The sequence below is a fragment of the Pelodiscus sinensis genome, chromosome 3, assembly GCF_052426305.1.
Source record: "Pelodiscus sinensis isolate ZL-2025 chromosome 3, ASM5242630v1, whole genome shotgun sequence".
Classification (NCBI taxonomy): domain Eukaryota; kingdom Metazoa; phylum Chordata; order Testudines; family Trionychidae; genus Pelodiscus; species Pelodiscus sinensis.
In genome coordinates this window covers 190,207,639-190,231,732 of record NC_143054.1, presented here as the reverse complement: position 1 = coordinate 190,231,732, position 24,094 = coordinate 190,207,639, and the positions used below count along the sequence as shown (strand labels likewise).

At 43.1% G+C, this 24,094-nt stretch overlaps 2 protein-coding genes across 4 annotated transcripts in view; one reads left to right on the top strand and one right to left on the bottom strand.

Annotated features, from left to right (window-relative positions):
- Positions 1-12: 12 nt before the first annotated feature.
- Positions 13-23,135, top strand: NDUFAF5 (NADH:ubiquinone oxidoreductase complex assembly factor 5). The gene is made up of 11 exons (XM_006114700.4): positions 13-359; positions 6,962-7,002; positions 8,849-8,912; positions 16,960-17,007; positions 17,123-17,226; positions 17,588-17,627; positions 19,021-19,218; positions 19,969-20,029; positions 21,004-21,087; positions 21,450-21,532; positions 21,700-23,135. The coding sequence occupies exons 1-11, from the start codon at positions 153-155 to the stop codon at positions 21,784-21,786; spliced, it is 1,017 nt and encodes a 338-aa protein (XP_006114762.4). The 5' UTR covers positions 13-152; the 3' UTR covers positions 21,787-23,135.
- SEL1L2 (SEL1L2 adaptor subunit of SYVN1 ubiquitin ligase) overlaps positions 20,352-24,094 on the bottom strand; it is a 63,421-nt gene continuing 59,678 nt past the window's right edge. For all 3 annotated transcript variants that reach the window (XM_025180472.3, XM_075925635.2, XM_089776904.1), the window contains one exon: positions 20,352-20,489. In XM_025180472.3, coding sequence (XP_025036257.3) covers positions 20,415-20,489 — 75 coding nt within the window. In that variant the 3' untranslated portion in view covers positions 20,352-20,414. The remainder of the gene's footprint in view (positions 20,490-24,094) is intronic.

Genomic DNA, 24,094 nt, shown 5'->3' with positions numbered 1-24,094 from the left:
CACGTTCTCGGCTGTGACGCGCGTGCGTGACGTCGGCACTATTGGCCGCTGCCCGGTTCTCCTGGGAAGGGGGCGGGGAGTGTAGCGCATGCGCGGTGCTCGCTGTTCGGAGGTTCCCTCATCGGGAGCGAGAGCCCGTTACTTGCCCCCTCATGGGGGCGCTTGTCAGGGGGCTCGGCTCCCTTCTCTTACGGGCCGGCTGCTGCCGTCGCTTCTGGGCGGGGGAAGAAGCCGCCGCCGCCGCCGCCTCGTCCTCCGCCGGGGCTCGGAGCCCCTTTGACCGAGCGCTGAAGCGGAAGCAGAAGAACTGGGCGGCGCTGCAGCCCGAGCCCGCCAAGTACAATTACCTCAGGGAGGAGGTGAGGCCGGGCCGCGCTCTGCTGACGGGGGAGCGGGGAGACGGGGTCCGGTTCTGCGCGGTGGTCAGAGGGGCGGGGAGACCCGGGGAGCAGCTCCCCGCCCTGCGGCTCTTCGCGGCCCTCGCGCTCCATCGCCCGCCCGAGAGCCGCTGCCGTCCCTTTGGCTACGAGCTTGTGCCTTGGACGGCTGGTGGCAGCTGGGCCTTCACGTGTGTTCGTTGCCAGGTGTCTTTCCCGCACATGTGCTTGCCGCCCAGTGCGTGGGGGTGGGGGTCGATGATCAGAGCAGGGTTGTCCTTGCCCTACTCATAACACGCAGCTGATAATTTGAGGCACCAGCTGCGTCTTCTTGTCCTTCCACCCGCCTCTCCCGATCCTTGGTCTGCAGCTCTGCTTCCTCAGGAGGTGAGCTAGTTCAGTGAGGAAAAAGCCTGTCAGAGCTATTAGCAGGAAATTCAACCTGTGAAAGAGCCACTCAAATGGTAATGAAGCCATTTTACAAGCATTTACCAACCCCCTCACCCCCCCCCCCATAAGTCTTAGTCTACAGCAGTGTTTCTCAAACTGTGCTCCGCAGAGCCCCAGGGCTCTGTAAGAGGGCTCCAGGAGGTTGACAAACTGCAACCATTGCCAGGTATAACATACAGTCAGTGGACCACAGGGGCTCCATATAAGTACAGGCAGTCCCCTGGTTACATGGATCCGACTTACAGCGGATCCCTACTTACAAACGGGGTGAGGCAACCCCGCACTAGCTGCTTCCCCCCAGCAGACCAGGGAGCTGCGAAGCTAGCGCCCTCCCCCCCCCCCCCCCAGCAGACCAGGGCGCTGCGAAGCTAGCGTTCCCCCTCCCCCCAGCAGACCAGGGAGACGCGGAGTGGCTTTTCTCAGCAGACACCTCAGCTTGAGAATAAAGGACTGAGGGAAGTGAGGTGTGGGAGAATAATACAAGCTCTGGAGAAATATTTGGCTAGAGTTTCCCCTACAATATGTAGCAGTTCTGACTTACATACAAATTCAACTTAAGAACAAACCTACAGTCCCTATCTTGTACGTAACCCGGGGACTGCCTGTACAACACATACAATCAGTGGACTGCTGGAGCTCCGCATAAATTTTTACGCATGTAAAGGGCTCCGGAGCCCAAAAAGTTTGAGAACCACTGGTCTACAGGCTCTTAGTTAAAATATTTCATTATCTGTTGTTTAAAATGATAAAAATCACATCTCTTAAAAATCACATTATCGCTCCTCCATTCCACCCCGAGCTGCCTTGAAACATAGGACACAAGTGGCATAAGGCCTCATAAACCCTGAGGTGTATCTGGGTTAGAGTACAAATTGGATGCTCAAAATGGGTTTCTAAACTGGGGCAGTCACTGGTTAATTTGAGTGCATTCAGCATTCCCGATCAATTTAGATGATGGCATAAAGAGTACACTTACTAAGTTTGCAGGTGATACTAGGCTGAGAGAGGTTGCAACTGCTTTGGAGGATAGGGTCATAATTCAAAATTATCTGGATAAACTGGAGAAATGGTTTGAGCTAAATAGGATGAAGTTTAATAAGGGCAAATGCAAAGTACTCCACTTAGGAAGGAATAATCCATTTCAGACATACAGAATGAGATGTGACCATCTAGGAAGGAGTACTGTTGAAAGGGATCTAGGGGTCATAGTGGGCCACAAGCTAAATATGAGTCAACAGTGTAACCCTTGTTGTTGTTGTTTTTTAAAAAAAGGGCAAACATGATTTTCAGATGCTTTAACAGATGTGTGAGCAAGACACAAGAAGTCATGCTTCTGTTCTACTCTGCACTGATTAGGCCTCAGTTGGAGTATTGTGTCCAGTTCTGGGCACCACATTTCAAGAAAGATGTGGAGAAATTGGAGAAGGCCCAGAGAAGAGCAACAAAAATGATTAAAGGTCGAGAAAACATGAGCTCTGAAGGAAGAATGAAGTAATTCGGTTTTGTTTAGTTTGGAAAAGAGAAGACTGAGAAGGGACATGATAAAAAGCTTCAGAGGGATCTGTAATTGGAAAACCTTAAACAACGAATAATCTAGCAGCACCTAAAAGACTAACAAAACATACAGATGGTATCATGAGCTTTCGTGGGTACAACTCATTTCTTCAGATGAATGAAGTATTAAAAGTCCAGTTCCAAAATAAATAGGAGATGGGATGGGGAAGGAAGGGGGAAAATAGTGAATTAGAGTGTTCATGTTACTCTGTTGATCTGTTTTTTCACTTCTCTGGCTGGGTATTTCAGTTTTAAGAATGCTCTATATGGATTCTGGAAACTGAGATTGGAGCAAATCCGGTTGTATTTTAGGGCTTGGCTGTAAACAATAGATTGAGAAATGTGTCTTGGATAGAAGCTAGAGGCGTGAAGGTGAGTGTAGCGGTTATTAGATTTCTGGTATAAGGTGGTGGAAATGTGTCCATCATATAATTGTACTGTAGTGTCAAGGAAGTGGATCTCTCCTGTGGACTGATCCAGGCTGAGGTTGATAGTGGGGTGGAAGTTGTTGAAATCCCTGTGAAATTCTTCAAGCGTCTCTTTCCCGTGGGTCCATATGATAAACATGTCAATGTAATGTAAGCAGAGTAAGGGTGCTAGAGGGCGAGAGCTCAGGAAACATCGTTCAAGATCAGCCATAAAGACGTTGGCATATTGTGGAGCCATGTGGGTGTTGCCTACAGACAACCCCTTAACCTCAAACAAATTCTTTCAAGTAACCGCGCAGCACACCTCCATCATAATCATCCAGGAACCTACCCTTGCAGTCAGCCCTGGTCCCAACTCTGTCAACACACCTACACAAGGGATTTCATCACTGGACCCAACCATATCAGCCACTACATGAGGGGCTCCTTTAACTGCACAGCCACTTATGTGATCTATGCCATCAAGTGCTAGCAATCTCTCTCGGCTATATATATTGGCCAAACTGGACTGTTTCTACGGGAAAGAATTAATGGACACAAATCAGATATCCGAAAAGGCAACATACAGAAACCTGTTGGAGAACACTTTAACCTGCCCAGGCACTCATTAATGGATCTCAAAGTCACCATGTTGTTTCAGGCCAATTCCATAAGCCAAATACGCAGGGAAGCGTTAGAACTTAACTTCATTCAGAAGTTTGGGAGCCATCACAAAGGTATGAATATTGACGTTACCTGGCTAGCACACTACTTTCCACATCTTAATGGCTTAACCATCTAAACACTGGGAACTTAAGAACAATTTTCATTTTTTCTATCAGCTTCTTGTAACATGAACACTATAATTCACGATTCTTCCCCCCCCCCGCCCCCCCCCCCCGTCCGATCTCCTATTTATTTTGGAACTGGACTTTTAATACTCCATTCATCTGAAGAAGCGGGTTGTACGTATGAAAGCTCATGATACCATCTACATGTTTTGTTAGTGTTTAAGGTGCTGCTAGACTAGTCGTTATTTAAAGGGACATGATAGCAGTTTTCCGGTATCCAAAAGGGTGTGACAGGGAGATGGGGGGGAATTGTTCTCCTTGGCTTCTAATGATAGGACAAGAACCAATGGGCTTAAACTGCAGCAAGGGAGGTTTAAGTTAGACATTAGGAAAAACTTCCTAACTGTCAGGGTGATGAAACACTAGAATAAATTGCCTAGTGCGTAGTTGTGGAATCTCCATCACTGTAGATATTTAAGAGCAGGTTAGACAGACATCTATCGGAGATGATATAGACCTGCTTAGTCCTGCCATGAGGGTGGGGGACTGCACTTGATGATCTCTTGAGGTTCCTTCCAGTTCTAGTATTCTATGATAATGTGAGACCACTGACTTAAGCATGTAACTGTCATAATAGATAAATGGGGGGAGGAGTAATGAAAATGCTGCTTGTGGCTGTGTAGGAGGAAAAGAAGTATAGGGAAATGCCACTTCAGCTCTTTCAGGTTTTTCTGAATGTGCAACAGTAATTTGTCACTGTTGCCTGATGTAAGATTATTATGTTTTAATTTGTAATTACCATCTTTAGGGTTGACAGGTTCTCTGTCCCAGGATCAGGCCCAGTATTCAGTTATTCTGCGGTTGGGAACCCTGATGTGCACAGTTGCAACACACACTATGTAAATATACAAGAATTTCTAAATATAGTTTATTAATACAGTTAGCACAGTCACAAACACCCCAATTTAGATAGCAAATGTACATCCATATTTCCATACCATATTCTTAGATTATTCCTTCTAGAACAATCTTAGGTGTTAGCCCATTTATTAGGTGTTAGGTCATTTATCATATCCTGTGTCCTGATTATAGCCTGAGCCAGTTATTTTGGGACTTTTATATAATAATGTATCTGCTGAGTCTGAGGGTATTTTCCCTACCATCCTATGTGAGTGAAAGGTCCTAGACGTAAGTTCCCCTTTTCAGTCCATAGAAGCTCTAAAGAAGCTATGACCTGTGTCTGGGATAGATCAGTATCTCAGCCGCAGAAATCTGCTAACCTTAGCTTCTGCTGATCATGCAAATGGCCTTTAGCAGATTTCTTGTGTTACAGCTCTTAACTATTACCTCTATACTAAATCTACCCATTAATATATTAATGAATTAATCTAAATCAACACAATCATATTATTAGCATGATAGCCAAGCAACCTGATAGTCTACACCACCAATTAAGAAGCATCAACCTACAATGTGGTTTATATCAGTGATGGGCATTTGATTGGGAGCCATGAGAATTTTTGCTGATGTTCATTTTCCACAGGCACCCCACCTCCCTGGCCTGCTGCAGCTCCCAGTGATTGTGGTTTTCAGTTTCTTGCCAATGGGAGCAGTGAAATTGTGCCTGCAGGCAAAGGAATGGCATGTTCCTGCTTCCTGAACATTACTGATCACATGCATCTCTCTTCATGGATGATGGGCAGGGCTCGCCGAACCGCGGTGAGCCCCACTCGCCAGCTGCTCTGTCCGGCGATCTGCGCACGCGCAGATCACCTGAACCCGGCTCTTCCGGGTTACAATCTACTTGCCATGGGCAAGTAGATTGTATTATTTGTCAAGCCCTGGTGATGGGTGCTAACGTGTAAGGTGTTCAGGGTCTGACTTCTGGGTATACTTGACCTGGTTATCCCCTTTCTGTCCATTGCCAGAAACCTTTTCCTTATGTGCTGGCAGGAGGAAAGGGGAGAGATGTTTTTCTTCTTTAGAATATGCACTTCCTTCTCTTCAGGATGTGAAGTGTCCACAGTGGTTACAGTGAAGCTGGTAGGGTACCTGATAAGTAACACATCCAATTCATAAAAGGCACAGGTCAGACAAGTGACCCAAAAACTCATTTTTCTTCATCTTGTATATTCCTTCCTCAGCTCCTTCCACTTTTGCAAGGCACTGAGATTCTGCCAGGAGAATCAATTTTGCTATCTTTTGCCAAGTTGATGGTAATATTCTTGTTCCTGTGGGAACAGGTAATTCATGGTGGATTTCTGATAGCTTTGACTCCTGAGCAGCATAGTGTGAAAGTACTACCAACAGGTTGCTCCTGAAGAGAATATAGTATTGTGTGATTGCAGGTGTACTGCTTATGTTGGTATAGGTATGTGTATATCCACTCTGCTGCTGTGCTTGCACAAAACTCTACAAGCAGGGGGCTTTGCTCCTGAAACTGAGAAAAAATATGCCATATGAAGCAGAGAGGTTTTGCTTATAGGCAGGGCTTGACAAATCATATCTACTCACCTGTGGCGAGTAGATTTCAGCTGGTTGCCCCGTTCACCGGTGTTGTGCGCATGCGCAGTGCCGGGCTGGCCCATGTGCGGTGTGGGGCTGGCGAGTAGATCTCGCCACAGTTCCTCGAGCCCTGTTCATAGGTAACAAAAGTAAGTATGGATGCATGCAAGGCTGTGCTGAAAAGAAGTGTGTTTTATGCTAGGACAGCTTTCCAGTGTAGACCCAGGCACAGGCTTCTTTGATTTGACCTTCTAACTAAGGATGTAAAATCCTGTGTAAAATGTTAACCGGCCTGCTGTTTTGTGCAGTGGCCAGGTTGGAGCAGCTCCCCCACCCATAGTGTGCCATGGACAGAGGTGAGGGGCCCTGCTCCAATTGGGCTGGGTGCTGTATACTGATTTCCCTAGTAAGCATGCCGGTAGGGGAATGCTTACCAGATAACTGGTTAACCTTTTACATCTCTACTTCTTATAAGTCCTACCTCTAGTCCCGACCCTGCACTGCCAGCAAAAGAGCCTTCTACTCTTAGTGGCTAGGTCTACGCTATAGTCCTTTGTTGGGAAAAGCTATGCAAATTGCACAGCTCTTTCCATTCGCTTTTCTGGAAAAGGCTTTTCCACCATTTGGCCCAGTCTAGATGGGGCCAAATGGCAGAAAAGCCTCCTCTTTCAGCGGAGCCCTTATCCATCGTAGGACGAGATATACAGGGTTCCCTGAAAGAATACATTTGCTCTTCCGTAAACGTATTCCTTGGATGTGGCGGAGGTACCCTGGAAAAACCCCATAGTATAGACATAGTCAGGGAAAACAGGGATGGGAAGCAGAATGTTAATGCATATTTATAATCCCCACATTTTTACCTCTTGCAATTCTCTAGGTTGGTGGCAGAGTAGCAGACCGGGTGTTTGACATTGCCAGGTAAGTTGTTAATCTTGAGAGCAAGATACCTAGTATCTTTTGACTCTGGAATCTACCCCATTAAAAGCATTAATTAAAGTAGATTCTCATACTATATCAATTTTTGTAGTTCAGTCACCACATTTTCTTATATTTTCTTTTTTTTTCTCCTACTCCTCTGTTGTATAAGACTCATATTTGGAGAAAGTAAATGAGTTGACTATTCAGGAAAAATAGCAAAGCTGATTATAGATAGAATACTGTGAAATATACAAAAAAGTAATATTTTCTTCGGATCTTTCAGTTACAGGAATTGTAGGTCTTGTTTGTGTTAAAACACTTTCAAACAGAACTTAGATTTATGTCCTTTCAGTAAAATATCTGTTCTCAGGAGTTTTAAGTATTCCTATAATATCAGAGTTGGCAAACTTACTGGCCACAAGTTCTTAGAGAGCTAAGCAAGATCCAGGAGTAAAATCCTAGAATAGGCCTAGTCTCTGCTTGCTATATGGGGGTGTGTGCAGTGAAGAGGGCACAAAATAGGAGTGGAAAGATTGGTGTGACGACTATTAGAGCACTGTCTTGAATACTATATAAGAAGGGATCTGTTTCAGTCTGTAGCTATTAGATGTCTGAATGTGAATTCCTCCTCCCCTGCCTTTCCCCTCTCATTCCTGTTCTCCTAGCAGGAGAGAGAGAACAGAGTTTGGGGGAGTAGGGCAGTGCAGTACTTTGCTAAACATAACTACTAAAATGGTAAAGGGAAACGTTTAAAAGATGTTACAAGGTAAAAAAAACTATTTCCATGCTTGTTTCATTTAGGATGCTTAAAATCAGCATTTATCTTCTGACAACTAAGGTTCCAAAGCTGTATTAAGTAAATGTTCAGTTGTAAACTTTTGAAAGAAAAAACTTAATGTTTTGTTGGGAGTTACGAACAGTTGAGAATTGCAAATAACCACCCAGGTGTTCATGACTAGGGATGTGAAGGTTTAACGGGTAAGCCTCACCCGTTTAGGTTAACCAACGGGGGCTGTAGCAGCTTCCTGCCTACTGTGAGCAGGGGGCTGCTTCAGCCCCACAGGGTTCATGCCGCGAACAGGGCTGGAGCAGCCCCTGCCAGTGGCAGACTTGGATGCTCAGCAGGCCAGGGATGCTCCAACTGTGACATGACCTCACTCACCTCAATTTAATTGGTTAACTAGTTAAACAATATGTTTAACCAGTTAACCAAATAATGGGATTGTACATTCCTATTCATGACTTGGAGGTTCTATTGTAGAAATTGAACATTCTGTGAATAGTTCTTTACTGCTATATCACAAAACTGTGAGCAACAGCAGAGGCAATATAACAATATGTCTTCCAATTCAGGAAGTCAGTACTATATGGATGGTTCACAAATTTTAATTCTGCACGAGTTTGACTTACACATTCACCAAAGGTAGAGGAAGTAGAGTGAGAATGAGAATTTTTAAAATTGTGTGAAATGTCCTTATTGTCCTCAAATGTTCACTTATTTTGGAGGCCAGCGTTTTATTCTATAGAAGCTTGAAAATTAAACCCTTATATCTTTTATGTTCTAAGAACATATAATGAAGTTGCTTATTTTTATTTTCTAGAAGTATCGTGGAAAGAAAACATACATCTGAAGTCATGAATGGGGCGGGGGGGGGACCCTTAAATTGCATACATCAAGTGCCATTAAAGGAAATACGGGCAATATACACCAAAGGAAAATTATTTTGAGGTGTTTATACTGACATTAATTGGAATCCTATTTAGTCAGAAAAGATATATTGAACTTCATAAATTCACGAAATATAATTGCACTTGCATGCTAAATAATTAATTTTTTTTTTTTAAGAACGTTCCCTCTTGCTTTGGATGTTGGTTCTGGAAGTGGCTACGTAGCTCAGTATCTCAACAAGGTACTGTATGTTTGTACTAGTGTCTAAACATAATACAGGATCATTCTGGTAATGATGTGCTGTTCCCAGATGAAACGTAATTCTTCCAAATCTCAGAGGTAACTTTTTGCTTCTTAATTCTGAAGTCATAGTTAAAAGATATCATCCCCACCCCTCCAGAAAGTATTGCCATGAAAAATGTAGAGAAGACAGTAGCAGTGATAGTTTAATCTTTGTCACCTCATTTAAAGCTCCCAACAAAGATAGCAATTATAATAGTGGCTTTGTGATGGGAACTGTCTTTCTAATAGGAATGGAACTGAGACCAGTGATTCCTTTCAGAGATCATTGAATACTTAGTAGATGGTAACACCCAGTGTTGTCTTCAAGTCGTCATTGTCAAGCCCAAGTCGAGTCTCAAGTCACTACAGTTCAAGTCTCAAGTCCCTAAAGTCACTTTTGAGTCAAGTCCCAAGTTGAGTCTCAAGGCTTAATTTAAAAAATGTCAAGTCACTTTTGTACAAGCCATCAATATTGATAAATAACAGTAATCACTATCTGTTTTCATTTATTAACATAAATCCAAATCATACTTGCTAAATACTAGTAGTCTTGTTTAGTTTTTGACTACTCAGCTAAAAGGTGGTAAACTGCACACTTTATGTATTTATACAAACATATTCATAGCAGCCTTGAGCTACATCTATGTAAAACTAGATGCACAAAATGAAATTAGAAAAAAAAAGTCTTCATTCATGAACAAAGTTAGTATTCAGTATGACATTTGAGAAATATTATCTCTTCCACCATATTATCACCCAGTCTGGCATAATGTGGACGCATTACAATCCCTCCTTGGCTAAACACCCTTTCAATCGGTGCAGTACTGGCAGGAACCATAAGCACACTCATAGCAGCCTTGTGCAACAATGGAAGGCTTTCTCCATGACTTTTCCAGAGACATCACATCAATTCCATGATCTGTTGGTGGGTATCTTAGCAGCAAGCTCTTGATAATGCCGCAGCTCATCATCAAAATTTCCTGGCTGTGGTGTTAGCTGGCCTTCGATAAACGTACAGTGAGGATGCATGTTTTGATTTTTTTAACTAGTGGGCCATCAGCATCAGAGTTTGAGACATTGTCAGAGCCAGTACAGCTAGAGGCAGACAGACTGTGAGGATTTGAACAAAACTGCTGAAGTTGTGAAACAATTTCTGCTTTCACAGCATTAGTTTTAGCATCATCAGAACTAATTTTTTCCAGCCACCAGAAGCAAAAATTAGGGTCTAACACGGCCGCCAGAAAGTACATGAAATGACTGAAAGCCAATAGTGATTTTTCTGTGTCATCCAAAGGATTTGATAATGGTATCAAACCAGCATTAATGCAAATGCCAATGAAACGTTTTTCATATTGCTTCTTAAAGCTGTAACCATGTTTCCCAAGTATGTTGGAATAAATTCCAAAAGGTGGTGGTATAGTCCAATTATTGATGGCCTCACTCCTGAAATCGTAGCATGCTGTTCACCTTGTACTTTATCTGTGGCATCTAGAAATAGCTGGCTATTTCTAGCAACACTAGTTCTCTTAGTTGGGAATAATCCCTCTGGCTGGGTTTTAAATTATACTGTTTTTGTTCTTCAAGCATGTGCTTCAGTTTTTCTTCATCCAGGGACAAAAAAGCATTTACTGTATTTGTCTGAGAGTACTGTTCCACCTGGTGGCATTGGCTTGGGGAAGACTAGCTTGAAGACCAAACCTTCTTTCAAAGGCTTCCTTGAATAGGGTACTTGTGTGAAGAAGGCTGCAGATTTTTGACACTTTTGCCTGGGCACCAGATAACTTCGCCTCATTGAGACCATCCCCGACAATGAGTTGCAGAGTATGAGTAAAGCAACTTAGTCTCTTAATTGGAGGTCCGTTTCAGTTTACAGGATGGATGACTGATCTAACGACTTTTGGGTTTGTCTTCCCATAATTCTTCATTTTCCAAAGTGTCATCTTGCATATCAATTTATTGCTCTGATTCATGGTTGTTAAATGCTATGGTGAATGCTTTACGCATGTTTGTAGTATTGTCTGTTATAACATATATAATTTTATCCTTGATTTTAAAAGAATCACACATGTTCTCAAACACTTCTGCAATGTTCTCACCAGTATGCTGGCCAAGGAACCTTTCACACAACAACAATTTTGTCTCAAGTGCGTACCTTATTATCATGTGGGCTGTTACTCCCCAAAAGCCTCTCGTTCTTCTATCTGACCAGATGTCGAGCATCAGTGCAATTGTGTCCACCTCAGTAAGAAGTGCCAACACATCAGCTTTCACATTATAGTACAAATTGTCCAGTTCTGTCATAACCGAAGACCGACTTATTTCTCGTGACTGGGGATCCATCACATGACAAAATCACCTGAACTGCGGTTTTTCTGCTATTGAAAGTGGTAGTGTGCAACCAATTATCAGTTCCCTAACCAAAGAACTGACTAGTCTTCTTTATCTGGGATGATTTATTCCATAAACCCCTTGATCATCATGCTATATAATGAAATCCGATATTTTACGCTGTGAGGCGGAATTGATCCTGGTTTGTTGCAGATAGTTTTCGTACTCTCTGTGCTTTCCCAGATGGGTTTTTATATGGCACAAAAAATTGGAAGTTGTTGTAATGTCATCAGTGATTACAACCCCACAGAATTTGCACTTTGTTGATCGTGTTTTCTCGGTGTGGGTGTGTGGTGTTTTTGTCAAATCAAAATACTGTCTTACAGTTGTTTGCAGTGCTGTTGCCAAGTTGGTCCTAGGATATATGAGACACAAGGTAGGTTACCTATTATCTTTTATTGAACCAACTTCTGTTGGTGGAAGGTGCATGCTTTTGAGCCACACACAGCCCAGACCTGAAGAGGAGCTTAAAATCTTGTACCTTCCACTAACAGAAATTGGTTCAATAAAAGATAATAGGTAATCTACCTTGTCTCTCTCAAACATTCAGAGGCAACATTGTGCTTTTCAATAGATAAGTCCAGTTAACAAGCGTATACAGAATATACACACACGTCCATTATGTCTTGGCATAAACAGAAGGCTTAAAGTTAATTCATCTGATTTTGAGGTAGCAGATTAAATTAACCTTTGAATAGAGTAGACAAAGTGATTAAATACAAATAAATCTAAAATAGTATACAGTGTAAAAGTGCTTATGGTGTAAACTGAAAGTCTACAAAGACTTTAAAACTATTATTCCCAAGTACTCTATTAAGATTTTCATAAGTTTCATTGTTCTAGTTCATCTGGTTATGTGAAAACTACATTAATGTAATGCACTTATTGAGATACACCAGAGGCTCTTCAGAAACTAAGATAGTGCAGAATCCTCAGCCCCTCTGATAAGTGACGTTTCTTGCCCTGACTATGTATTAATCAATCAATTTCCATGGGTTTTTGGGTAAAGTTGAAGATTTTTCAGGTAGCAAGATTTAATGGATTAATAGAAAAGAACGGTTACTTACCTGTAACTGTTGTTCTTCGAGATGTGTTGCTCATGTCCATTGGAAGGAGGTGTGCGCACCGCGTGCACGCGTCTTCTGGAGCGTTTTCCCTAGCGGTACCTGTAGCGCCGGCAGGGCGCCCCCTGGAGTGGCGCTGCCATGGCAGGGCATAAGTACCCCTGCCGGCGCTGTCCCACCTCAGTTCATTCTTGCCGGACACTCCGACGAAGGGGAGGTAGGGTGGGAGTCGAATGGACATGAGCAACACATCTCGAAGAACAACAGTTACAGGTAAGTAACCGTTCTTTTCTTCTTCGAGTGGTTGCTCATGTCCATTCGAAGTAGGTGACTACCAAGCTAACCCCATGAAGGAGGGGTCGGAGCAGTCATACCATCAGAGTCATGAAGAGAGGTGAACAATAAACGGATTTATTTGAACAATCCAACACTGATAAGGCACATATTAAGAACAATGCCAACAGGACATATTTACATTACAGATTGGAGGACTGCAGAGTCCACTCCTGCATCCTCCCTGGCCTGCTGTGGTAGCACATAGTGCGCTGTAAACGTGTGAAGGGAAGACCATGTGACCGCCCTGCAAATTTCCGTGATTGGTACCTGGGCACCAAAAGCCACCGAGGATGCCTGCGCCCTGGTAGTGTGCCTTCACCCTGGGTGGGTTTTACCAGCCAGTTGATAACATTCTGTGATGCATTGCACCACCCATCTTGATAGCCTTTGTGTCGAAATAGGCGACCCTTTCACCCTGTCCCCAAACGCAACAAACAATTGTTGGGATTTACGGAATGGCTTGGTTCTGTCAATGTAGAACACCAGCGCCCACTTAGCGTCCAGGGAGTGAAGCACCCACTCCTTAGGGGAGGTGTGAGGTTTTGGGAAAAAAAACGGGAGATCTGGGACAGGTTGACTGGTGGACCGGTGACACCATCTTCGGGAGGAAGGCTGGATGAGGCCGTAGCCTTACGTTGCTATGTGAAAAAACAAGGTAGGGCGGGTCTACAGTTAGCGCCCTTAGTTCTGACACCCTTTGAGCTGATATAATGGCCACGATGAAAGCAATCTTCAACGAAAGGTGCTGCAGGGAACGCGTGGCCAGCAGTTCAAAGGGGGGTAACATAAGCCTGTGGAGGACCACATTGAGGTCCCAGGCGGGAAGCGGGGCCCTCACCGAGGGATACAACTTTTCCAAGCCAGTAAAAAACCTTTTAACCACCAGGGTTAGAAAAAAGGGAGACTCCTACCATACCAACATGGAAGGTGGAGAGAGATGCCACATGGACTTTGATAGAGGAAAAGGACAGGCCACTAGACCGAAGCTGGAAAAGATAGTCAAGAATAGTTGGAATAGGAGCCAAGGAGAGGTGTACTCCTCTCCGGGACGCCAAAGACGAGAAGCACCGCCACTTGGCAGCATACGACCGTCTAGTAGAGGGTTTCCTGCTACTGAGGAGCACCATCTGGACCTCCTGGGAACATTCCCTTTCAGGTTGGTTCAACTACGGATAAACCAGGCCGATAGGTGGAGAGACGGGAGATCCGGGTGAACCATGATCCACTCGTCCCAAGGTTGAGTTAGCAGGTCCCGGACTGGAGGGAGTGCTATTGGATCTTGGATAAGCATGTCCACTAGGATGGGGAACCAGAACTGCCTGGGCCACCTGGGGGCTATGAGAATGATCAAGGACCGAAATGTCCTCGCTCTGGTCAACACCCTGGAAATTAGGGGGAATGGAGGAAAAGCATAGGGAACGCCCTCTGGCCACACTGTCGTCAGGGCAGCCCCAGCAGGGAACAGTAGTTCCTGCACTTGGCATTGTGTGCCGAGGCAAACAGGTCTAGGCGGGGGTAACCCCACCCGTGGAAAACCTAACGGAGAACAGAGTCCTTGAGTGACCACTCGTGGGCTCCAAAGGATCTGCTCAGCGTGTCTACTAGCAGGTTTTTGCACCCCAGGAGGTATTCCGCCTGAGGCGTGATATCATGCGTGACACACAGGTGCCAGAGTCGCAGGGCCTCTTTGCAGAGGGGAGGTGAGCGTGCCCCACCCTGCTTGTTGAGATAAAATACCGCTGCTATGTTGTCCATACAAACCAGGATCGAGTGGTGAGAGAGCCTTGGTAGGAAGGCTTCGCAGGCACTCCTCACCACCCACAATTCCCAGACGTTTATGTGCAGGGTTCGTTCGGAAGGGGACCAGAGGCCTTGAGTCCTGTGGCGCCCCAGGTGTGCTCCCCAGCCCAGGTCGGATGCATCGGTGACCAGTGTAAGCGAGGGAGGAGCAGCATTGAAAGGAACCCCACTGCGTACCACGGTTTCCTGGGTCCACCATAGGAGGGAGTCCAGAATTTCTGGGGGCACTGTGATTATCGAGTCCCAAAGACCCCTGGATTGGCTGAAGGCCTTCGCCAACCACGCCTGCAGGGGTCTCATTCTCATTCTGGCATGGTGCAGCGTGTACGTGCACGCCGCCATATGGCCCAGGAGCCTGGAGCAGACCTGAGGGGTCGTGATAGGGGACTGAATTAACCCTGAGATCAGCTCCACTATGGAGAGGAACCTGCTCTTGGGCAGGAACGCTCTTGCCACCCTTGCGTCGAGGAAGGCTCCCACGAATTCTATCTGCTGGGAGGGGGCCAGGGATGACTTTTCGATGTTTATCATGAGCCCTAACCTTAGGAAGAGAGCTCTTGAGTTCCACGTGAGCTTCTACCTGCTCATACGAGCGACCTCGGATCAGCCAATTGTTGAGGTACGGGAACACGTGCACCCCCTATTTGCGGAGTAATACGACAACCACTGCCGTACATAAACCAAAGGGGAGCACTGTAAACTGAAAATGGTATTGGCCCACCATAAACCTGAGGAACCTCCTGTGGCTGGGCCTGATCGCCACGTGGAAGTAGGCGTCCTTGAGGTCGAGAGTCGCGTACCAGTCTCCTAACTGTAGCACAGGGATGACCGAAGCCAAGGTCACCATTCTGAACCTGTGTTTTATGACCGCCTTGTTTAAATTTCGGAGGCCCAAGATGGGACGGACTCCTCCCTTCGGTTTGGGGACAACAAAATAACGGGAACGGGAACCATTAACTATCTAAGAGACTAAGAGAGATAGAGACGCTCCAACGACCGTCACGGCGGTAAGAAGGAACTGAGGTGGGGCAGCGCCGGCAAGGGTACTTATGCCCCGCCCTGCCGGCGCTATGGGTACCGCTAGGGAAAATGCTCCGGAAGACGCGGTGCGCACACCTACTTCGAATGGACATGAGCAACCACTCGAATAAGAAACACTTTCTCCATGACATACTGCCAGGTATGAGATCTTCACATGTGTTCAAGCTGGACCTATCTCAAAATAAGAGGTGGGGCCCTGGCAAGGCCTCCTCTGCGTGCACTTTTTAAATTTGTTTTATGCTCCTCCCCCAGTCTGAAATACCAAAAATCTGTTAACCTTAGCATGGGGGTGGGCAATAATTTTTGGCCGGGGGCCACGTCAAAAATTCCCCCCCCCCCCCCCCCCCCCGCAAGGGGCAGGGCCTAAACCAGAAGGGGCGGGGCCAGGATGCCCACTCAGACCATGATTGGACTGGGGGTGGGCAAGCCCCTTTGCCCCCCCCCCATTCCCACTAGTCACCCACTGTGCTTTGCTGCGTGCTCCTTGCAGGGCGGGGGTAAGGTGGGAGGAAGCTTCAGGTGCTCTCCCCACCCACAGGCCAATTAGGGCTTGGGAGCGGGGGAGCACTCGAAGCCTCCTCTACCTTGCGAGGAGCATGTGGCACTTTGAAGTGCTGGGGCAGGATGAAAGAAGTTTTGCGCAGCTCACCTCCTTCCCCTCACCAGGCCCTGATTAGCCTGGGGGTGAGGGGAGCGCCTGAAGCCACCTGCAGCCCTACCCCCACCCTGCGAGGAGATTTTGCACGCTCCCTCTGCCCCCACGCCAATCAGAGCCTGGGGGCAGGGGAGCTGCGCGAAGTTTTTTTCGCCCTACCCCTGCCCTGCGCGAGCATATGGCAATTTGAAGTGCAGTGTGCTCCTTGCGGGGTGGAGGGAGGGCAGAGGAAACTTTGCGCACTCCTCCCGCCCCCAGGCCAATCAGGGCTTGGGGGTGGGGGAGCGAGTGATGTCTCCTCCCACCCTACGAAGAGCATGTAGCACTTTGAAGTGCAGTGTGCTCCTCACAGGGCGGGAGGAAGTTTTGTGCGCTCCCCTGTCCCAAGGCCTCAATTGGCTTGGGGGCAGGGAAGCGGCAGGGTCTCCACGGGCTGAATCAGTTCGCTTGGTGGGCCAGATGTGGCCTGTGGAGGCCCTTTTGCCCACTTCTGCTTTAGCACATGTTTGGAAGCATAGTTTTATTAGGAAGGCATTTGAAGAAGCAAACATTGTTAGAGGAAATGGTATGGGAAGAAAGCATGACAGATTTTTTTTCATTTTAAAGGTTGTCTCTCTTTACTTACTGTATTTACAATATTTGTAAGACACCTAAAGTGTTCAGAGAGGTTACCTCTTGTTGGTTTATAAGTCTTAAGTATTTGACAGAATTTCTTATTTCAGGAAATAGTTGAAAAACTTATTCAAATGGATGTGGCAGAGAATGCACTGGTGAGTAACCATCTAACTTTTGCCTGCCATGCTTTAATCATATAATGCTGAGAAGCAAAAGAAATATAGCCTCAAGTGCAGTTTGAAATTGTGTATTTATTTTAACCTGACTCAGAAAAATACTACGGAATCTGAAATCCCCACTTTCAGCGTTATAGCTGATGAAGAATTCCTTCCCTTCAAAGAAGACACATTTGATCTTGTTGTTAGCAGTTTAAGGTTTGTATTAATCATTTTGTTAAATTATTGTTTATAAAATCGAATTAGAAAATAGTGATGTTTTTAGACAAGAAAATAAAGGGTTTAACAGGGATGGTATTTGAATGTTGTTTCTACGGTCAATCATTTTCTAGTTTAAAAATCTTTGAGAGTACTGTATATGCATTTAGTCATACTTGAGTACTGTCAAGTTTGTGGTGTAGATATTTGACAACTTGTATAAATAAATAAATAAACTTGGTTGGGGAAATAGTAGATGATAGTTCTTTACTTTAACTTCTGAAATGTTTTGCTGTGACAGTTGACTCAATTTTTTTAAGCCACTTAAACCTTCATAAAATGTACACTTTTTGTATTTTAGTTTGCACTGGGTAAATGACCTTCCTGGAGCTTTTAGAGAGGTAAGAAGCTGCTAAGCAAAATATTTATGAAGCTTGGCAAGCTTGGCACTCAGTAGAGGGGGTTCAAAGAATCTGAGTGTTTGTGTTCCTTCAACGTTGGGGTATCTCTGGATCAGAGATGATGCTTACGGGTTATACTATTATACAATCTAAGGACAGACTGTTACCACAAATTCTTCTGCTTGTCATGCATTTGCAAGAACAAAAATCACTTCGGAAACTAAAGAAAATCTACTTATCTATCCTAAACTCTTACAATTCAAACTACTTTCAATACACCTCTGGAGAAATATGGCAAATATACATAATCCATCCTACTGTGTTTTCTGTTCACAAGTAAATTGTTGCACATGTTCTTGTGTCTGTTAAGATTTTTCCATTCAGATATAATAGTCTTGATTATGCATAGGGATGCTTTGGATTTAATATGATTTAGTAGTACTTGGTTTCCCTCGAAATTGCTTGGAGGCTCAAATGCAAAATAATAACCTTGGGTCAGTATGGTAGATTTTATAGCCTGTTACATTACTAAAAACATTGACAGGACCTCCTCAGATTAATAAAATCTGATTCTCTTCTCAGAAGTCTAGGCACATTCTTCAGGTCCATCTTGTGTATATATAGTTACTGTGTTTAAATATACAAAATCTGGTATGTTTACTTGAAAATGGTTAGTTAAAAGTACAATTGCCTTACTTTCCAAAAACAATGGGAATTGGATTAGGGGTGTTAAAATGCATTTAATTGGGTAAGCCAGATCCCCATGCACACCAGCTCGCTCTTCTTTCCTCCCACACTGCCTCTGATACAGAGGCAGCAAGAGGAGGATGCTGCGTGTAATTGAGAGAGTTAACCAATGAGCCCAGGCTTATTGGTTAACCATGTACTCAATTACTCGCTCATATCCCTAAATTGGACCAGGTCCTGAATCATCATTTGGTATTAAATTTCATTCAGTTGCATTCTGCCATTGCAGCCATTTAAAAACAAATTGTGTTGAATGAAGTTTGGTATAGTGTACGATAGACATTTGATTAAGATGTCTGACAGATACAGATTACTGCTGAGTTCAGACAGCAGAGTGAATGGTGTACAGTATAGCAAACATTTTCATTTATTTTATCTAGTCTTGCAAGATATGTTATATTCCAGTATAAAATGAACTAAGGATATATAATCTCCAACAGAAATAAAACATCCAAGCTTCTTATTACTTGAACCCTAATACTTCAAGTGCTGGAAACTGAGAGGAGAAGATACTCAATTCAACACAATTTCAGTGATCATAGTATTTCATCCTGTCTGTACATATGAACATTTTTTTTGTCATAACTTTGTACCAAATAATAGCAGTTGCAGATCTTAAATATCAAGTGGACTTCCTGTATTTTAGATTCATCAAGTCCTTAAACCAAATGGAGTATTTATTGGTGCCATGTTTGGAGGAGAAACGCTGTATGAACTTCGCTGCTCTTTGCAGCTCGCAGAACTTGAAAGAGAAGGAGGATTCGCTCCACATATATCTCCCTTCACTGCTGTCACTGACTTAGGACATCTGCTGGGAAGAGCTGGCTTTAACACGTTGACTGTGGTAATTATCAATATGAGGAGTTAAACCATCTAGAATATTAAGAGTGGTGCCAAAAAATAATACTAAATTCCTTGGGTTCTAGGATAAAAGGATATTGATTTGTTCATATTAGCCTTTCAGTAGGGAAGTAATATGTGGCATGCTCAGGTTATTTGCTCTGTTTATGGGATAGATGGTGTAATTCTTTAGCAAAGGCAGATTCTCTTCATGGAAACAAATGTAGAAATGTACTGTTGATTACAGATGTTAAATGTTTAATAATTGTGTAACTGTACCAAATCTTAGCAGTTACACAATTATTTGTTAGTCCTCAGGGCGGGGGGTGGCAGCCAGTATGCTTTTAGCCCCTCTCTGATACAGAGGCAGCAGCGTGAAGTGGCAGGTAGGAGCCAGTCCACGCTGCTGCCTCTAATACAGTATGGTGCGGCAGTAGTCCCTGTCAGGGAATGGGGGCAAGCTCCCCATAGACAGAGGCTGTGTCAGCATCCCACACAGCAGCCTCTGTCCGCAGCAAGGAGCCCAGGCCTGCTGTGGAAAGAGGCTGCTTCATGGCAGCAGCCCCTGTCTATGGGGGGCCTGAGCTCCCCATGGTCAGAGGCTGCACCGGCATCCAATGTGTGATTTTATATTGCATTAACTGGAGACAAGTAGTAAAATATGTGTATATTGTTGCAAATTGTAAAGAAAATAAAGTAAATAACAGTTTCTTGTTTTGCTATAGTTACTTGTAAACACTTACACATTTTTTAGGATACTGATGAAATTCAAGTCAACTATCCAGGAATGTTTGAAATCATGGAAGATTTGCAAGGCAAGTACTTGATTAGGAGGAAGTATTTACTCTATCCTTGGAATGTTTCAATTTACATGTTGATCAATTATGTACCTAAATTATTATCGTCCAATCAGTTCCCCTCCTCCCCATGCAATCTCGCAGAGTTCCCTCTTTCCTTTCCCTCCGCAGGTTCGCTAGTTCCTTCTTAAAGAGTCCCCTGAGGAATTATTATCTTTTTCTTGAACTCTGGAGGACCTAGGGATTATCTCCTCCCTCCTCTCCCTGGGATATCTGTGCTGGGAAGCAGAAGCCAGAATCCTGATCTTTTCCCACCCTACAGTGAAGAATTAGTTGTCTCCCTAAGGCTCCCCTTGCTGGTCACTAGCTTTGGAATCTGCTCTGTCTCTTGCTGTACAACTCTTCAGATGAAATGTTGAGTGCTGTAAGAGGGCGTAGTCTCTGGACAGATTTCAAATGATCTTTCATGAGAGGCTACCTAAAAATCAAAATATTCAAGTTAGCTGCTCAGGAACTTAAAAGGGAGTCTTAATCAAAGTGTGAGGAAACTGGAAGACCCTTGTTAATAGTTGTAGATATCAGTATTGCCACTTTGTACTTCCACTTAGTATCAATTTTTTAAAATCCATAAATAATAGTATAGGGGTAGGTGTCAGCATCAGTACTCAAATTCTAAAAATAATCAGACTAACTTGGCTTTTTTTTAAAAAAACCCCAAAACCATTATATAGCAAAATAAGTCTTCTGGAAAACAGTACTGTGAGTAGCTAACTTTACAAACCATACGTTTTAGTCTAAAATCTTTGCATCACTTGTACCTTCACAATGTATCTTAAATGTTTCCTTGAATCAGATCTGTGTATACTGTACCTTTTTATGATTGGACTTGGAGAATTCTGCCTCTGCTTAAAATAAACATGGTTTACATATAAAATTTCAAACTCATGGTATATGCTGTATCTTCTTTTTTTAAAGCTGAAACGTATTTTTAGGTATGGGGGAGAGTAACTGTTCTTGGAATAGGAAACACATGCTACACAGAGAAACAATGTTAGCAGCTGCAGCAATATATCAAGGTAAAAGTACACATTTAATAGTTTATCTTTTTAGCTTTCAATACTGAGTATCTTTTTCCATTTTCCTTTTTTTTTAATGTTTAAGACACAATATCGTTCTGTATATTTAACATAAGAGTGTCACTTACTTGTGTAGTATCTTTTTAATAGTAATTACAAAAGTTTTGAAATGGATTCATGTTTTGTATGGTTGGGAATCTCATCTTCTGTACTGTATTACAATCAAAGTTTTAAGTGTCCCCCTTTCCTCAAAGTAAAAATAGCTTTCAGAAATGTATCATTTTCAACAAAAACTGTTGTCAGGTTCAGCATTTCATTCTTAATTCTCTAATGTATATTAAACCCATTTCTCTTTTTAATAGAAATGTATGGAAATAATGATGGGTCAGTACCTGCTACATTTCAGATTTATTACATGATAGGCTGGAAATTCCAAGAGTCACAGGTAATATGAAGTCCATCCTTTGTTTTATGCTTGAATGTCGATATTTCCCATATTTTATAAGAGAGCACCTTTTTTGTTCTAAGCAACCAAGGGACTTTTTTTAAAAAAGCTTGTGTGTTTTTGTTTGAATATAAAGATGAGTCCTTTGTTTTGTTTTGTTTTTTCAGGCAAGACCTGCCCAGAGAGGTTCTGCAACAGTGTCATTTGCAGATCTGGCCAAAATAAATGCCATTATTTCAGGAGAGAAAAAGTAGTTTGTCTGTACTGGATCTTTAAAGAAGTTTGTATTGGAGATATTCCACAGTTGTCAGGTTTTTCCTGTTAATTCACTTTAAAGAGCTAATAAAGCAGTTAACATAAATGCAATCCTGTTTATTCAGTGCAGTATCAGTAAGAGCATAACATAGGATCCATAAACATTTCTATAGGAAGATGTTACCTGTACTTTAATAGAGGGGGTGAAACTTATTTTTTGGTAGTTTTCAGATATGTCTGTTTGCACCATTTCAGTGATAAGGATTGCTCTAACAGAAATAATGTCTTGTAAAAATATTTGTGTACTCTGGGAGTAATAATATTAAAGAGAGTATTTGCCTGGGGTGGTGAACAGGATTTCAGCTAAAGTAAAGAGGAGGAAAATCTGCAAATACTCATATCCAGTTTAATATATAAATAGTCTGAAGATCTGTTTGTTTTTCTTTGTGGGCCTCAAAATATGGGTAAAAACACTTGCCCATCAGTTGTTGAAATTCTCATGTTTAACCGTCCTATAAAAATAACCTTACCTGTGAGAGAAGATACCTTGCAACAAGGGAAAGATGCATTGCCTAAAGTAACATTGAAGATACCCAAATATTACTTTAAGGGCAAGAAGAATACTAAGGTGGCAGCCTGACAACACTGCTATTCAGTCTAAGGAGCTTATGCAACATTCTGTCATGGAGTCTATGTGGTGGAACCCATGTAGAAAACATACGAGTTATAAGTGAAGCAGAGTAGCTTGTTAGTAACAGTTGAGTAAGTATTCAACACTAAATTAGTTTTGTGAATCCTAATGTCAGGGTTCCAAATAGGAGAAAACATCTTCTATGACTCTCAAAGACAGAAACTTCTCTCTCCTGGCTGAGTAATGTCATTGACATCTTGGTTTAGAGTTAATAGGTATTTTTCTGGGTAGCATGTGGCATCTGGTCTCTACTGTTTAATGTATCTGATTTATGACAGTTTATTTCAGCAAGTGCCAAGAAAAAATTGTCTGTCAGCCACCTTTATTTTGGAATCCAGAATTCCAAGCAACCAGAAGATACTCATGTTAAAGCTGGTAGTTGTTAATTAACTTTTCCTGCCCTCCTCTCACTTTCCTCAAGTTGCTAAGTCTTTTAATGTGTATCCTGTAGTATTTGACGACAAATGAAGTTTCTGATTGAATTCTGCATTGGTGGTAGACACTTGTCAAAAAGCATAAAGATCTTTAGCCTAAGAGCATGAATTAGATGTTTTAAGTAATAATATCCTTTTTCTTCCCAATAACAAAAAGCTGTATTTTGCCCTGTCTGATTCTTACAATATAAACAGTAATAAACACAAATTATCTGTCAACAAATGCTGAAGTGCATTTGCACTTTTCTTACTCCATATTGATTGCATTTTTTTTAGCAACACTTTCTTATATTGCAGCTTAAATTCCAAGCAATTGTTAGGATGATATTGTCTTTTCTTGTTGTAAGACCAAATACTTAATGTATAAGAACTGCCATACTGGGTCAAACCAAAGGTCCATGTACCCCAGTATCCTGTCTTCCAATGGTGGCCAATGCCAGGTGCTCCAGAGGGAATAAACAGTGATCACACCCCTGCCACCCATTCACAGCGTCTGACAGAGGCTAGAGACCCCATTCCTACCCATCCTGGCTCATAAGAATTGATGGACCTATCCTTTTTGAATTTATCTAGCTCTTTTTTTAACCCTGTTCAAGTCCTGGTCTTCACTACATCCTCTGGGAAGGAGTACCACAGGTTGATTCTGTATTGTGTGAATAAATACTTCCTTTTATTTGTTTGAAACCTGCTATACCTATTCATTTCATTTTGGTGAGTGAATTGGGAACAAGTAAATAACTTTTCCTTATTCACTTTTTCCACACCAGTCATGATTTTATATACCTCTTTCGTATTTCTCCCTCCGGCTCCTCTTTTCTAAAATGAAAAGTCCCAAGTCTTTTTAATCTCTCTATATATGGGTCCCGTACCAAACCCCTAATCATTTTTGTTACCCTTTTCGGAACTTTTTCCAGTGCCAAAATATCTTTTTTTGAGATGAGGTTAGCACATCTACATTCAGTATTCAGGATGTGGGCATAGCGTGGATTTATATGGAGGCAATAAGATATTCCTTTTTTAATGATTCCTAACATTATTTGCTTTTTCGACTGATGCTGTACATTGAGTGGATATTTTCAGAAAACTATCCACGATGACTCCATTTATTCCTTTGTTTCCTATCAGTTACCAATCCTTCAGAGGACTTTCCCTAGAGCCTTTGGTGAGGGACCTTGTCAAAGG